Source organism: Salmo trutta, unplaced genomic scaffold (genome assembly GCF_901001165.1).
Source record: "Salmo trutta unplaced genomic scaffold, fSalTru1.1, whole genome shotgun sequence".
In the NCBI taxonomy this organism is placed as follows: Eukaryota; Metazoa; Chordata; class Actinopteri; order Salmoniformes; family Salmonidae; genus Salmo; species Salmo trutta.
Genome location: NW_021823073.1, coordinates 1,011,282 through 1,028,308, shown reverse-complemented (window position 1 = coordinate 1,028,308; position 17,027 = coordinate 1,011,282). Strand labels below are relative to the sequence as shown.

General features: G+C 47.6%; 1 protein-coding gene across 2 annotated transcripts; it reads right to left on the bottom strand.

The window, feature by feature from the left end:
* Positions 1-15: 15 nt before the first annotated feature.
* Positions 16-16,895, bottom strand: LOC115188761 (general transcription factor 3C polypeptide 3). Of its 2 annotated transcripts, XM_029747581.1 has the most exons (23): positions 16,648-16,895; positions 16,381-16,492; positions 15,946-16,199; positions 15,565-15,688; positions 13,450-13,641; positions 12,908-13,073; positions 11,621-11,768; positions 11,333-11,525; positions 8,385-8,485; positions 8,090-8,261; positions 6,746-6,948; positions 6,533-6,634; positions 6,316-6,451; positions 6,054-6,196; positions 5,790-5,872; positions 4,541-4,595; positions 4,267-4,402; positions 3,801-3,925; positions 3,371-3,523; positions 1,990-2,296; positions 1,404-1,471; positions 1,336-1,369; positions 16-993 (listed from the first exon to the last, which is right to left on the bottom strand). In XM_029747581.1, the coding sequence occupies exons 1-20, from the start codon at positions 16,744-16,746 to the stop codon at positions 2,174-2,176; spliced, it is 2,820 nt and encodes a 939-aa protein (XP_029603441.1). In that variant the 5' UTR covers positions 16,747-16,895; the 3' UTR covers positions 16-993; positions 1,336-1,369; positions 1,404-1,471; positions 1,990-2,173. The 2 variants fall into 2 exon arrangements, with proteins under 2 accessions (XP_029603441.1, XP_029603439.1); XM_029747579.1 differs by having other exon boundaries at positions 16-1,369.
* Positions 16,896-17,027: the final 132 nt, after the last annotated feature.

The window sequence follows — 17,027 nt, the reverse complement described above, 5'->3', positions numbered from 1 at the left end:
ATGCACCACAAATGGTTAATAAACAGATTTTTTTTATTTATTTCCATGTATTCAAATACATTTTTCTACAAAATCTATGTACACAAGTTAGAGTAAACATAAGGTGTTGTTGACAACAATATATACAAAACATGTTTTTTAGCAAGGCTGTGGAACAGGGAGTAACTGACTGGGGTGATTTTAAATGTGACCCCTGGATACATCTAGTATTCCTATGGTATATAGGACTTCCTATACATCATACAGTGTAATAGTATTCCTATGGTATATAGGACTTCCTATACATCATACAGTGTAATAGTATTCCTATATCAGGACATCATATGACATCACAGTGTTTCCCCTATATTCATTTAGCAGTGGCAGCCCGCCGCTGCTCAATTGTTGCTGCCACTCCCCCCCCCCCAAAAAAAAATATACATATTTTTTTCTATGTAGAAAAGCTAATGGAGGGATAGATTTTTTAATAAGCTTATCTTTGAGAACAAAAAAATATAATCACCAAAATAAAAACTAGAGTCAGGGAGAATCAAAAATTCCCCAAATATCATGTCATGGGGCCCCACATTGATTTTGTTATAACGTTTCAGTCATTCAGATAGCATAAGAACACGGCATAAGCCATGGCAAAATGTGCAGAATTGCAGGACATTTGTTTTTAAAGTGAGCATTTTTCTCCTAGCACCATGACAAAATGTGTAGATTTGCAGGAAAATAGCTTTAAAACTAACATTTTTTCTGCCCTATGGCAAAATGTGTAGAATTGCAGAAAATTTGCTTCAAAACACCAAAATGTCTCTGCTCATTTTCGGTCGGAGACCGTGCCATTGGCCACACCAACTACACTAACTTTGCCATCGTTGCTGAAAAAAATATTTGGGGAAACACTATCTTATACCATCAATTATGTCTCATAATACACATCACATAGGCCGTTATACAGGTCAGTATAGAGGACCTGATAGGTCATTATACAGGTCAGTATAGGAGGACCTGATAGGTCATTATACAGGTCAGTATAGAGGACCTGATAGGTCATTATACAGTTCAGTATAGAGGACCTGATAGGTCATTATACAGTTCAGTATAGAGGACCTGATAGGCCATTATACAGGTCAGTATAGGAGGACCTGATAGGCCATTATACAGGTCAGTATAGGAGGACCTGATAGGCCATTATACAGTTCAGTATAGAGGACCTGATAGGTCATTATACAGTTCAGTATAGAGGACCTGACAGGCCGTTATACAGGTCAGTATAGAGGACCTGACAGGCCGTTATACAGGTCAGTATAGAGGACCTGACAGGTCATTATACAGTTCAGTATAGAGGACCTGATAGGTCATTATACAGGTCAGTATAGAGGACCTGATAGACCGTTACACCGTGCAGTATAGAGGACCTGATAGGCCGTTACACCGTGCAGTATAGAGGACCTGATAGGCCATTATACAGGTCAGTATAGAGGACCTGATAGGTCATTATACAGGTCAGTATAGGAGGACCTGATAGGTCGTTATATAGGTCAGTATAGAGGACCTGATAGGTCATTATACAGGTCAGTATAGAGGACCTGATAGGTCATTATACAGGTCAGTATAGAGGACCTGATAGGCCATTATACAGGTCAGTATAGAGGACCTGATAGGCCATTATACAGGTCAGTATAGAGGACCTGATAGGCCATTATACAGGTCAGTATAGGAAGACCTGATAGGTCATTATACAGGTCAGTATAGAGGACCTGATAAGTCATTATACAGGTCAGTATAGAGGACCTGATAAGTCATTATACAGGTCAGTATAGGAGGACCTGATAGGATGTTACACCGTGCAGTATAGGAGGACATGATAGGCCATTATACAGGTCAGTATAGGAGGACCTGATAGGTCATTATACAGGTCAGTATAGGAGGACCTGATAGGTCATTATACAGGTCAGTATAGGAGGACCTGATAGGCCGTTATACAGGTCAGTATAGGAGGACCTGATAGGCCGTTACACCGTGCAGTATAGAGGACCTGATAGGCTGTTACACCGTGCAGTATAGGAGGACATGGTAGGCTGTTACACCGTGCAGTATAGGAGGACATGATAGGCTGTTACACCGTGCAGTATAGAGGACCTGATAGGCTGTTACACCGTGCAGTATAGGAGGACCTGATAGGTTGTTACACCGTGCAGTACGTGTTGATGAGGTGTCGTACCATCTCAGTGTTTCCACTGGCCTGGTAGATGATTGACAGGTTGAAGGCTATCTCTCTACGCAGGTCTACCTGGTCAGCCTCAATACCCTGTAGGAGAGAGATGAGGAAGAGATGAGGTGTCTGTGTCTGTAGTATATACCTCTAGTGTAAGAGGAGGGAAGCTGAGAGCCTTGTGGTAATAGTGAATGGAGAGGTATGTCTGTAGTATATACCTCTAGTGTAAGAGGAGGGAAGCTGAGAGCCTTGTGGTAATAGTGAATGGAGAGGTGTGTCAGTAGTATATACCTCTAGTGTAAGAGGAGGGAAGCTGAGAGCCTTGTGGTAATAGTGAATGGAGAGGTATGTCTGTAGTATATACCTCTAGTGTTAGAGGAGGGAAGCTGAGAGCCTTGTGGTAATAGTGAATGGAGAGGTGTATCTGTAGTATATACCTCTAGTGTAAGAGGAGGGAAGCTGAGAGCCTTGTGGTAATAGTGAATGGAGAGGTGTATCTGTAGTATATACCTCTAGTGTAAGAGGAGGGAAGCTGAGAGCCTTGTGGTAATAGTGAATGGAGAGGTGTATCTGTAGTATATACCTCTAGTGTAAGAGGAGGGAAGCTGAGAGCCTTGTGGTAATAGTGAATGGAGAGGTGTGTCTGTAGTATATACCTCTAGTGTTAGAGGAGGGAAGCTGAGAGCCTTGTGGTAATAGTGAATGGAGAGGTGTATCTGTAGTATATACCTCTAGTGTAAGAGGAGGGAAGCTGAGAGCCTTGTGGTAATAGTGAATGGAGAGGTGTATCTGTAGTATATACCTCTAGTGTAAGAGGAGGGAAGCTGAGAGCCTTGTGGTAATAGTGAATGGAGAGGTGTGTCTGTAGTATATACCTCTAGTGTAAGAGGAGGGAAGCTGAGAGCCTTGTGGTAATAGTGAATGGCGAGGTGTATCTGTAGTATATACCTCTAGTGTAAGAGGAGGGAAGCTGAGAGCCTTGTGGTAATAGTGAATGGAGAGGTGTGTCTGTAGTATATACCTCTAGTGTAAGAGGAGGGAAGCTGAGAGCCTTGTGGTAATAGTGAATGGAGAGGTGTATCTGTAGTATATACCTCTAGTGTAAGAGGAGGGAAGCTGAGAGCCTTGTGGTAATAGTGAATGGAGAGGTGTGTCTGTAGTATATACCTCTAGTGTTAGAGGAGGGAAGCTGAGAGCCTTGTGGTAATAGTGAATGGCGAGGTGTGCCAGGCCCATCTGCTGCAGGGCCCGTCCCAGGTTGTACATGCTCTCCTGGCAGTGCCCACGCAGCTCCACGTAACGCCACAGGAACGAGAAGCCCTGCCACAACACACAGACACACACGTTATGACACAAAACACACATGACACACAGGGTCCACACACACACACGCACACACACACACACACACACACACACACACACACACACAGAGGGTCTACACACACACACAGACAGACAGAGGCTTACAGGCTTACAAAAGGGGTGACTGTATGACTTTATAACAGGCTTTATAGCACATCCCACAACCACACCACATGAACACATACATCCTGTAGGTTCTATACAGTTCTATGGGACACAATAGGAGTCTGACCTGCAGTATCAGCGGGTGGCGTTTAACCACAAACTTCTGAGACGCCATGTGGAAGAAGGTGAGGCCAACACACAGACTGTACAGAGGTTCATCTGGCTTAGACCTGAACGCCTGAACATACTGACCTAGAGACACAGAGACACAGACACAGAAAGAACACAGAGAGAGACACAGAGACAGAGAGAGACAGAGAGAAATTAATTCCTACTTGGATTCCGCATTAGCCTGGATGTGCATAAACCATTCCCCTGGATAGAAGGCCATAGTTTTATGTAGTGTGGACCTGTAGTGTGCATCTGTAGTGTGCATCTGTAGTGCGCATCTGTAGTGTGCATCTGTAGTGTGCATCTGTAGTGTGCATCTGTAGTGTGTAACTATAGTGAGCATCTGTAGTGTGCATCTGTAGTGTGCATCTGTAGTGTGCATCTGTAGTGTGCATCTGTAGTGTGTATCCGTGTGGTCGTACCGAGTGCGTGTTTGAAGCTGCCAGACACCAGTGCATTGTGTCCACTGAGAACACACAGGGCGTGGTTGTCTGGGTTCTTCATCATCAGACGCAGACAGAACCGATGATGACGCACATCCTGGGAGTGAAGGGTCACCTGGTGGGAGAGGACAGGGAGAATGAGTGAGCTGGTATGTGTGTGTGTGTGTGTGTGTGTGTGTGTGTGTGTGTGTGTGTGTGTGTGTGTGTGTGTGTGTGTGTGTGTGTGTGTGTGTGTGTGTGTGTGAAGGACCACCTGGTTGAATACATTCCACAGCATGGGCCACTCCTGCTTCTCCATCAGCGTCAGCCTACAGACAGATGAACGGAGGTTAGAGGTCATGGTACACCTCCTGATCTAACACACATGGAGTGTCTATGACTAGGAGGAAGAGCTTTCTCTTTAGATGTTTCTGGAGTCAGTAGGACAGACAGTCAGTAGGACAGACAGCCAGACAGTCAGTAGGACAGACAGCCAGTCAGTCAGTAGGACAGACAGCCAGTCAGTCAGTAGAACAGATAGCCAGCCAGTCAGTAGGACAGCCAGTCAGTCAGTCAGTAGGACAGCCAGCCAGCCAGTCAGTCAGTAGCACAGCCAGCCAGCCAGTCAGTAGGACAGCCAGCCAGTCAGTCAGTAGGACAGCCAGCCAGTCAGTCAGTAGGACAGCCAGCCAGTCAGTCAGTAGGACAGCCAGCCAGTCAGTCAGTAGGACAGCCAGCCAGTCAGTCAGTAGGACAGCCAGCCAGTCTGTCAGTATCACAGTCAGCCAGTCAGTAGGACAGCCAGTCAGTCAGTCGGACAGCCAGTCAGTCAGTAGGACAGCCAGTCAGTCAGTCAGTAGGACAGCCAGTAGGACAGTCAGTAGGACGGCCAGTCAGTCAGTAGGACAGCCAGTCAGTCAGTAGGACAGCTAGTCAGTCAGTAGGACAGCCAGGCAGTCAGTAGGACAGCCAGTAGGACAGCCAGTCAGTCAGTTGGACAGCCAGTCAGTCAGTAGGACAGCCAGTCAGTCAGTAGGACAGCCAGTCAGTCAGTAGGACAGCCAGTCAGTCAGTAGGACAGCCAGTAGGACGGCCAGTAGGACGGCCAGTAGGACGGCCAGTCAGTCAGCCAGTAGGACGGCCAGTCAGTCAGCCAGTAGGACAGCCAGTCAGTCAGCCAGTAGGACAGCCAGTCAGTCAGTAGGACAGCCAGTCAGTCAGTAGGACAGCCAGTCAGTCAGTAGGACAGCCAGTAGGACAGCCAGTCAGTCAGTAGGACAGCCAGTCAGTCAGTCAGTCAGTAGGACAGCCAGTCAGTCAGTCAGTCAGTAGGACAGCCAGTCAGTCAGTCAGTAGGACAGCCAGTCAGGAGGACAGCCAGTCAGTCAGTAGGACAGCCAGTCAGTCAGTAGGACAGCCAGTCAGTAGGACAGCCAGTCAGTAGGACAGCCAGTCAGTAGGACAGCCAGTCAGTAGGACAGCCAGTCAGTAGGACAGCCAGTCAGGAGGACAGCCAGTCTGACCTGATGTAATCGTAGGCCTTGCGGTAGTTATGGTCCAGGAAAGCAGCAGACAGACCAAAGAACTCCAGCTCTTTCCTCTTCACCTAAACAACACATTACTGTCCTGTACATTTAACCAAGAAAGTGCTAACAATACATTTATAAAGAGATAACAATAAATTAGTCATTTTTCAAATACAAAACATTTTCTTTATAATTAACAATTTCTTAATTTGAATGACAGGAAGTGAAAGTGCCAGAGAACGCCAGCTGGTTCCTCTTTACCTTGACGTCATAGAAGGAGTAGAACTCCAGAGAAGAGTCCACCAGCAGCTCTGCCTCTTTAAAACGCTTCATCTCACACAGCGTACACACACACCTCACCAACAGTAACCACCAGTCTTCACGAGACAACACACTGGTCTTACCTGGGGAGGGAGGGAGGGAGGTGGAAGTGAGTAAGAGAGAGAACATTGCTTAATGGTTTCTCTCTTTGGGTCTGTAATCTCTCAGTACATGTCTAATATGTGATGAATCAGAGTGTTACCACTGATGTCCTGGTAGGCTGCTTCCTGGTCATCGATGTCTGACACCAGGTCCTTAGACACCTTGACCAGACGCAGGTGTCTGACCCCCGACCACATGCTGGCTCTGACACACACCTGGGCCCGCGTCATCGCCACCTGAAGGACAACACAGTAGGAATAACATCAGTGTGTGTGAGAGAGAGAGAGAGAGAGAGAGAGAGAGAGAGAGAAGCCTACCTTCAGCAGCATAGCCAGCATGGTCAGCATAGAATCCAGGTAGTCATCCAGTCGGCCTTGAGAACGCAGGAGAGTAGAGCGGTGCAGCAGCAGCTTCAACTCCTGGACAACACACACACACACACACACACACACACACACAGGGATAATCAGTACACACACCCTGACACCCTGCCCTCCCCTCCCTCCCTCCCTCCCTCCCTCTCCACCTGCCTGCTGTGCTGCGGAGGCGTCCTGTGCCAGTGTGTCTGGGTCGTACATGGGCTCCAGGGCCTTGAGGGCACAGAGAGGTCGACCCAGCTGCTGCTGCAGAGTAGACAGACACAGCCTGGCCTCTAGGTGAAGAGGAGCCATCTGTACTACCTTACTGTAACTCTTCACTGCTACCTCCATGTGTCCCAGCGCCTTCAGACACTCTGGAGGAGACATGGAGACACACATTACAATACATTACATTACAATACATTACATTACAATACATTACATTACATTACATTACAATACAATACAATACAATACATTACATTTCAATTAACACTTTAGGAACTGTTGAGATGATGCCGTTTTAACGCGCTACTATGACGCCGTTATAACGCGCTACTATGACGCCGTTGTAACGCGTTACTATGACGCCGTTGTAACGCGCTACTATGACGCCGTTGTAACGCGTTACTATGACGCCGTTGTAACGCGTTACTATGACGCCGTTGTAACGCGTTACTATGACGCCGTTGTAACGCGCTACTATGACGCCGTTGTAACGCGCTACTATGACGCCGTTGTAACGCGCTACTATGACGCCGTTGTAACGCGTTACTATGACGCCGTTGTAACGCGTTACTATGACGCCGTTGTAACGCGTTACTATGACGCCGTTGTAACGCGCTACTATGACGCCGTTGTAACGCGTTACTATGACGCCGTAACGCGTTACTATGACGCCGTAACGCGTTACTATGACGCCGTTGTAACGCGCTACTATGACGACGTTGTAACGCGCTACTATGACGCCGTTATAACGCGTTACTATGACGCCGTTGTAACGCGTTACTATGACGCCGTTATAACGCGTTACTATGACGCCGTTATAACGCGTTACTATGACGCCGTTATAACGCGTTACTATGACGCCGTTATAACGCGTTACTATGACGCCGTTATAACGCGTTACTATGGCGCCGTTATAACGCGTTACTATGATGCCGTTATAACGCGTTACTATGACGCCGTTGTAACGCGCTACTATGATGCCGTTGTAACGCGCTACTATGATGCCGTTATAACGCGTTACTATGACGCCGTTATAACGCGTTACTATGATGCCGTTATAACGCGTTACTATGACGCCGTTATAACGCGCTACTATGATGCCGTTATAACGCGTTAGAAGACCTGTCAGGAGGTTCCTTTTATGCATTATTATCATCTCATAATGATCCGGACAAAATAACAGCCAGTTTGAGACAGTTGACTCTGTGTGTGTGTGTGTGTGTGTGTGTGTGTGTGTGTGTGTGTGTGTGTGTGTGTGTGTGTGTGTGTGTGTGTGTGTGTACCTACCAGCGTGTCGGAGCCAGACAACAGCCAGGTTGTATCTCTCAGAGCAGACCAGAGCAGAGAGGAGAGGCAGGGCTGAGTTGTACTCTCCCTCGTCCAGGAAGGCCTCAGCCACGTCCAGGTACAGATCCCCCAGCTCCTCTGGGCTCTGCTCCATCAGAGACGTCAACATGGACTGGGGGGTAGAGAGGATGTTACAACGCCCATTTCTACATTCAGAAACAAAAATTATAAGGTGTGATATTTGGTAGGAGTCTATGTGTTCCCAAAGCAGACAGATATGTTGTGTGGTACTCACATCCAGAGGTCTGTAAACATGCTGGTGGATCAGACAGACCATGAGCTTCACTCTGATGTCCACTGGTACATGGTCTGGAACTACCACCTTTCTAACCTCCCCTGGAGAGGGACAGATATGGAGAGAGAGAGGGGAGGAGGGAGGGAGAGAGAGGGGAGGAGGGAGGGAGGGAGATATGGGAGGAGATATGGAGAGATATGGAAAGAGAGAGGGGGGGAGGGAGAGAGAGGGGAGGAGGGAGGGAGAGAGAGGGGAGGAGGGAGGGAGGAGAGAGAGAGAGAGAGAGAGGGGAGGAGGGAGGAAGGGAGGGAGGGATGGAGAGAGAGAGGGGAGGAGAGAGGGAGGGAGAGAGAGAGAGAGAGGGGAGGAGGGAGGGAGGGAGAGAGAGAGAGAGGGGAGGATGGAGGGAGGGAGAGAGAGATAGGGGAGGAGGGAGAGAGAGAGAGAGAGATAGGTGACGAGGGAGAGAGCGATAGGGGAGGAGGGAGAGAGAGATAGGGGAGGAGGGGGAGAGAGATAGGGAGGAGGGGGAGAGAGAGATAGGGGAGGAGGGAGAGAGAGATAGGGGAGGAGGGAGAGAGAGATAGGGGAGGAGGGAGAGAGAGATAGGGGAGGAGGGAGAGAGAGATAGGGGAGGAGGGAGAGAGAGATAGGGGAGGAGGTAGAGAGAGATAGGGGAGGAGGGTGAGAGAGAGATAGGGGAGGAGGGGGAGAGAGAGATAGGGGAGGAGGGGGAGAGAGAGATAGGGGAGGAGGGGGAGAGAGAGATAGGGGAGGAGGGAGAGAGAGAGATAGGGGAGGAGGGAGAGAGAGAGATAGGGGAGGAGGGAGAGAGAGAGATAGGGGAGGAGGGAGAGAGAGAGATAGGGGAGGAGGGAGAGAGAGAGATAGGGGAGGAGGGAGAGAGAGAGATAGGGGAGGAGGGAGAGAGATGAGGGAAAAGGAAGAGAGAGGGGGGAAAGAGATGGGTGAGGAGGGAAGAAGTGAGGGAGAGAGTGTGAGGAAGAGAAAGGCATAAGACAGTTCTGCATAGCAATGTTACTGGCTCTCCACTCTGACAACTTATCAAAACCAACACTTCATAATGAAGTCCTAGATCCAGACAGTAGGACAGACTTCATAATGAAGTCCTAGATCCAGACAGTAGGACAGACTTCATAATGAAGTCCTAGATCCAGACAGTAGGACAGTAGGACAGACTTCATAATGAAGTCCTAGATCCAGACAGTAGGACAGACTTCATAATGAAGTCCTAGATCCAGACAGTAGGACAGACTTCATAATGAAGTCCTAGATCCAGACAGTAGGACAGTAGGAGAGTAGGACAGACTTCATAATGAAGTCCTAGATACAGACAGTAGGACAGACTTCATAATGAAGTCCTAGATCCAGACAGTAGGACAGACTTCATAATGAAGTCCTAGATCCAGACAGTAGGACAGTAGGCCAGACTTCATAATGAAGTCCTAGATCCAGACAGTAGGACAGACTTCATAATGAAGTCCTAGATCCAGACAGTAGGACAGACTTCATAATGAAGTCCTAGATCCAGACAGTAGGACAGACTTCATAATGAAGTCCTAGATCCAGAACAGTAGGACAGACTTCATAATGAAGTCCTAGATCCCCGACAGTAGGACAGGACTTCATAATGAAGTCCTAGATCCAGACAGTAGGACAGTAGGGACAGACTTCATAATGAAAGTCCTAGATCAGGACGAGTTTGGACAGTAGGGACAGACTCATAATGAAGAGTCCTAGATCCAGACAGTAGGACAGTAGACAGACTTCATAATGAAGTCCACTAAGATCCCAGACCAGTAGGACCCAGTAGGACAGACTTCATATGAAGTCCTAGATCCCAGACAGTAAGGACAGTAGGACAGACTTCATAATGAAGTCCTAGAATCCAGACAGTAGGGGACCGTAGGACCAGACTTTCATAATGAAGTCCTAGATCCCGACAATAGGACAGTAGGACAGACTTCATAATGAAGTCCTAGATCCAGACAGTAGGACCAGGACTTCATCCATGATACGTCCTAGAGTCTCAGGACATGCTAGATCCAGACAGTAGGACAGACTTCATAATGAAGTCCTAGATCCAGACAGTAGGACAGTAGGACAGACTTCATAATGAAGTCCTAGATCCAGACAGTAGGACAGTAGGACAGACTTCATAATGAAGTCCTAGATCCAGACAGTAGGACAGTAGGACAGACTTCATAATGAAGTCCTAGATCCAGACAATAGGACAGTAGGACAGACTTCATAATGAAGTCCTAGATCCAGACAGTAGGACAGACTTCATAATGAAGTCCTAGATCCAGACAGTAGGACAGACTTCATAATGAAGTCCTAGATCCAGACAGTAGGACAGACTTCATAATGAAGTCCTAGATCCAGACAGTAGGACAGACTTCATAATGAAGTCCTAGATCCAGACAGTAGGACAGTATGACAGACTTCATAATGAAGTCCTAGATCCAGACAGTAGGACAGTAGGACAGACTTCATAATGAAGTCCTAGATCCAGACAGTAGGACAGTAGGACAGACTTCATCATGAAGTCCTAGATCCAGACAGTAGGACAGTAGGACAGACTTCATAATGAAGTCCTAGATCCAGACAGTAGGACAGACTTCATAATGAAGTCCTAGATCCAGACAGTAGGACAGTAGGACAGACTTCATAATGAAGTCCTAGATCCAGACAGTAGGACAGTAGGACAGACTTCATAATGAAGTCCTAGATCCAGACAGTAGGACAGACTTCATAATGAAGTCCTAGATCCAGACAGTAGGACAGTAGGACTGACTTCATAATGAAGTCCTAGATCCAGACAGTAGGACAGTAGGACAGACTTCATAATGAAGTCCTAGATCCAGACAGTAGGACAGACTTCATAATGAAGTCCTAGATCCAGACAGTAGGACAGTAGGACAGACCTCCAGTCTCCTCTGTTGTCGTTGTTTCCATCTCCTTTTCTTTATCTGGGTTCTCCTCTGCTTCCATCTTCTTCTGCTCCTCTGGGTTCTCCTCTGCTTCCATCTTCTCCTGCCCCTCTGGGTTCTCCTCTTCTGCAAGGTCTGGCTTAGGTTCTCCTCTCTCCAGGACGATCCCGCAGAACTGGACTAGAACCTGAGGAGGGAAAACACTGGTCACACACACACACACACACACACACACACACACACACACACAGGTCTATGAAACTAACACACACACACACCTACCTGAAGGGCCTTGCCGTGTTGGTGGTTGGCGATGTAGAGCTCAGCAGCCATGTTGATGCTCTCGTCTGTCACCAGCTCTGGGTGTCTCCTCAGGGCCTCCTCCATCACCCCCATGGCTGACGGCAGGTCACTACTCTCATAGTAGCTTCTGGAGAGAGAACACACACACACACACATCACCGTTACACACTGAACCTAACACACACATCACCGTTACACACTGAACCTAACACACATCACCGTTACACACTGAACCTAACACCCGATCACCGTTACACACTGAACCTAACACACATCACCGTTACGCACTGAACCTAACACACACACATCACCGTTACACACTGAACCTAACACCCATCCCCGTTACACACTGAACCTAACACACATCACCGTTACACACTGAACCTAACACACTCATCACCATTACACACTGAACCTAACACACACTGAACCTAACACACACATCACCGTTACACACTGAACCTAACACACATCCCCGTTACACACTGAACCTAACACACATCACCGTTACACACTGAACCTAACACTCATCACCGTTACACACTGAACCTAACACACATCCCCGTTACACACTGAACCTAACACACACATCACCGTTACACACTGAACCTAACACACATCACCGTTACACACTGAACCTAACACCCGATCACCGTTACACACTGAACCTAACACACATCACCGTTACGCACTGAACCTAACACACACACATCACCGTTACACACTGAACCTAACACACACATCACCGTTACACACTGAACCTAACACCCACATCACCGTTACACACTGAACCTAACACACATCACCGTTACACACTGAACCTAACACACACACACATCACCGTTACACACTGAACCTAACACATACACACATCACCGTTACACACTGAACCTAACACACACACATCACCGTTACACACTGAACCTAACACACACACATCACCGTTACACACTGAACCTAACACACACACACATCACCGTTACACACTGAACCTAACACACATCACAGTTACACACTGAACCTAACACACCATCACCGTTACGCACTGAACCTAACACACCCATCACCGTTACACACTGAACCTAACACACCCATCACCGTTACACACTGAACCTAACACACATCACCGTTACACACTGAACCTAACACACACACATCACCGTTACACACTGAACCTAACACCCCCATTGCTTGTGTGTGAATGAGTTTGTGCAGTATCTGGTTGTGTGTGTATCTGTGTACATGTGCATGGCGGACTAGCCTCACTTGGCCATGTCTCGTGACAGCTGCATGAAGTGCTCTCCGTCAGTAGGGGGCAGTAGGTTGAGGATACGGCGGTACCCGTCCATGGACTGCTTGTGTTCCCCCACCTGCTCATACAGGCTGCAACGTTCCCATAGGTAGCGCACATTACTGGGGTCATACTTAATGGCTGGGAGGGAGACAGACAGACAGACAGACAGACAGACAGACAGACAGACAGACAGACAGACAGACAGACAGACAGACAGACAGACAGACAGACAGACAGACAGACAGACAGACAGACAGACAGACAGACAGACAGACAGACGAAGAAATGGGGATAGAGAAATGTGTTAGAAGACAATTATTTCAGTGAGGTTGCCATTGATTGATTGAAATTCTTAGATAATTAAAATGAGTAGCTCAAGCCAACATTAGTTGGCCATCAGTATCAACCACCTCTAACTAGTAGTAAATCAATCAAATATAAAACAGATTTGAGCAGTTTGAGGTCACAGGTCAGGGGTCAGAGGGCCAGGGTTAGCGGTCAGGGGTCACCTCACCTTTGGTGTAGCAGATGATGGCCTGCCTGATGTTGTCCTGCTCCAGAGACATGTCGGCCAGCTTGACCCACTCCTCACAGTCGCTGGGGTTGAGATGGGCAGCGATCAGGCCAAACTGTAGAGACTTCTCCATGTCCCCCTGGTCTTCATAGATCATAGCCAGGGTGGAGAAGGGCTCGTAGGCCAGGGGGGCTGGTGGGAGAACGGTGAATAGAAGGGTTAGGTGGGACTCAATTTTAGTCAGCGTTTAACAGGAAGGCCTTCCTCATTGACACTTCCTGGTTAATATATTTTTAAAGACAACTTTGATGAATTCAGATCAGTCTTGCTGCACAAGTCGGAAACTCTGAACCTCCCAGTTAAAATTAACATAAGCTATTTGTGTAGAGCTAATTATTGGATGATTCTGATACTTTCCAAGTGGGAAATTCAGATATTATCTTTCTCAGAGTTTTCAGATTCCTAGTTACAGCGTGTCCTGAATGCAGCATAAGTCTCTACAATGACTTTTGTGAATTGAGATGGCTACTACAGCAGTGTCTAGTGACAAATAAATGCCCTGTCTGTTGCTCCTCTGTCCTGGAATACTGCCCATCCTGTCTGATGATCTCCTCTATCCTGGAACACTACCCATCCTGTCTGATGATCTCCTCTATCCTGGAACACTACCCATCCTGTCTGATGATATCCTCTATCCTGGAACACTACCCATCCTGTCTGATGATCTCCTCTATCCTGGAACACTACCCATCCTGTCTGATGATCTCCTCTATCCTGGAACACTACCCATCCTGTCTGATTATCTCCTCTATCCTGGAACACTAGCTACCCTGTCTGATTATCTCCTCTGTCCAGGAACACTAGCCATCCTGTCAGATGATCTCCTCTATCCTGGAACACTACCCATCCTGTCTGATGATCTCCTCTATCCTGGAACACTACCCATCCTGTCAGATGATCTCCTCTATCCTGGAACACTACCCATCCTGTCTGATGATCTCCTCTATCCTGGAACACTACCCATCCTGTCTGATGATCTCCTCTATCCTGGAACACTACCCATCCTGTCTGATGATCTCCTCTATCCTGGAACACTACCCACCCTGTCTGATGATCTCCTCTATCCTGGAACACTACCCATCCTGTCTGATGATCTCCTCTATCCAGGAACACTACCCATCCTGTCAGATGATCTCCTCTATCCTGGAACACTACCCATCCTGTCAGATGATATCCTCTATCCTGGAACACTACCCATCCTGTCAGATGATCTCCTCTATCCTGGAACACTGCCCACCCTGTCTGATGATCTCCTCTATCCAGGAACACTACCTACCCTGTCTGATGATCTCCTCTATCCAGGAACACTACCTACCCTGTCTGATGATCTCCTCTATCCTGGAACACTACCCACCCTGTCTGATGATCTCCTCTATCCAGGAACACTACCTACCCTGTCTGATGATCTCCTCTATCCAGGAACACTACCTACCCTGTCTGATGATCTCCTCTATCCTGGAACACTACCTACCCTGTCTGATGATCTCCTCTATCCAGGAACACTACCTACCCTGTCTGATGATCTCCTCTATCCAGGAACACTACCTACCCTGTCTGATGATCTCCTCTATCCTGGAACACTACCTACCCTGTCTGATGATCTCCTCTATCCAGGAACACTACCTACCCTGTCTGATGATCTCCTCTATCCAGGAACACTACCTACCCTGTCTGATGATCTCCTCTATCCTGGAACACTACCCACCCTGTCTGATGATCTCCTCTATCCAGGAACACTACCCATCCTGTCTGATGATCTCCTCTATCCTGGAACACTACCTACCCTGTCTGATGATCTCCTCTACCCTGGAACACTACCCATCCTGTCTGATGATCTCCTCTATCCAGGAACACTACCCATCCTGTCTGATGATCTCCTCTATCCTGGAACACTACCACCCTGTCTGATGATCTCCTCTATCCTGGAACACTACCCATCCTGTCTGATGATCTCCTCTACCCACGAACACTACCCATCCTGTCTGATGATCTCCTCTATCCTGGAACACTACCTACCCTGTCTGATGATCTCCTCTATCCTGGAACACTACCTACCCTGTCTGATGATCTCCATACACATCAGGACGGCATCCTCCTTGTCTCCGCGGGCGTAACGGATGTTGGCTTCTCCCATGAGGCCCCTCAGGGCCCGGGGCAGCTTGCTGCGGTTACGTCTCTCCTGGACAGTACAGAATCACCATCAATAGTCCCATGTCAACAAACACTGCAGCATGACCAGTGAACCAGGCTCAAATGATGACTAGACTAACTTTGCCTGAGACTAGCCATAATTCAACTAGTATCGCATACACAACACCTCTATGGTCAAACTATGGCTAACATGGCGTTAGCTCCCTGATCTAATGTCAAGGCTCAGAGGGCTAACAGTCTTGTGAACCCTGTTAGAATGACGACGGGCCTTTATCTCATTGTCACCTTCATCATCTTCTTGTTCTCTCGGTTAAGCTCCATTTCCAGAGCAAAGACATCCCCAGCTGAGGGGCCTTCCTCGTCTCCTTTAGCTTCAACCTTCCTCTCCTCCTCTGAATCCTCCTCTTCCTCCTCCTCTTCTTCATAATCATCATCATCATCCTCCTCCTCCTCCTCAGTCTGTTCAGTCTCTGTTCCCTCCCCCATCATCGAGGCAAAGGCTTTCTGGACAGAGGGGCTGACGCCTTCCTCGGGATCCGCTGGCAAGGACAGAAGAGGTGGATAGTTGGCATACAACAATGACTTGACTGGAATTGCTTAAGAAAACATGAAGAGTGCCTAGGCTTTAGCTCAGCGGGCTAATACAAGATTGTGGGGAGCAGAAGATCCGTGTTCCGAAACCAAGCAGTCACACATGACTGAACAAGTGGAGACTCACACCTGCGGGCCTTTTTTTGGAACATTTTCTCGGGCTGCGGCCGTGGGAAGTGCTGGGGAGAGTGTCATCTGGTCCAATCTCTTCATCTTCATCTGAACGTCCTTCGTTCGATACCTGAGAGAAGAGATCCGAGATGAGATGCTTTCAACACAGGCATTCGTGAAAGGCGTTCCAGTAGCATATATTATATCATTGCGAGCTCCAAAACTTGTACAGAAGTTTGATCTTTTCAACGTTATTACAGCATGCAGAGTGGATGTCCCACTTACCTTCAATTTAGCTTTTCTTTCCTCTCTCCGTATTTCAAACTCCTCGAATGAAATCCTTCCCTCCAGGTAGTCAATGAGCTCTGAGCTGAACCCCGACATCTCATCGACTAACTAAAACGATTTATGGTGTTTAAATACACGTAAAACAACGATGATAATTCTCATTGTAAACATTTCATTTTGACAACACGAGTGGCACTGGCGACTGTTAATGACGTATCTCAAAGCGACGGCAGGTCTTCTTCGACGCTTCAAAAGGTAGATTTGTAAATCGTTACATACCGCCACCTATCGATTAATGCACGAACCACAAAAATACAAAGAGAGACAAATACACACATAAAGTATCTGATAAAGATAATACATTGGTATATTATTCT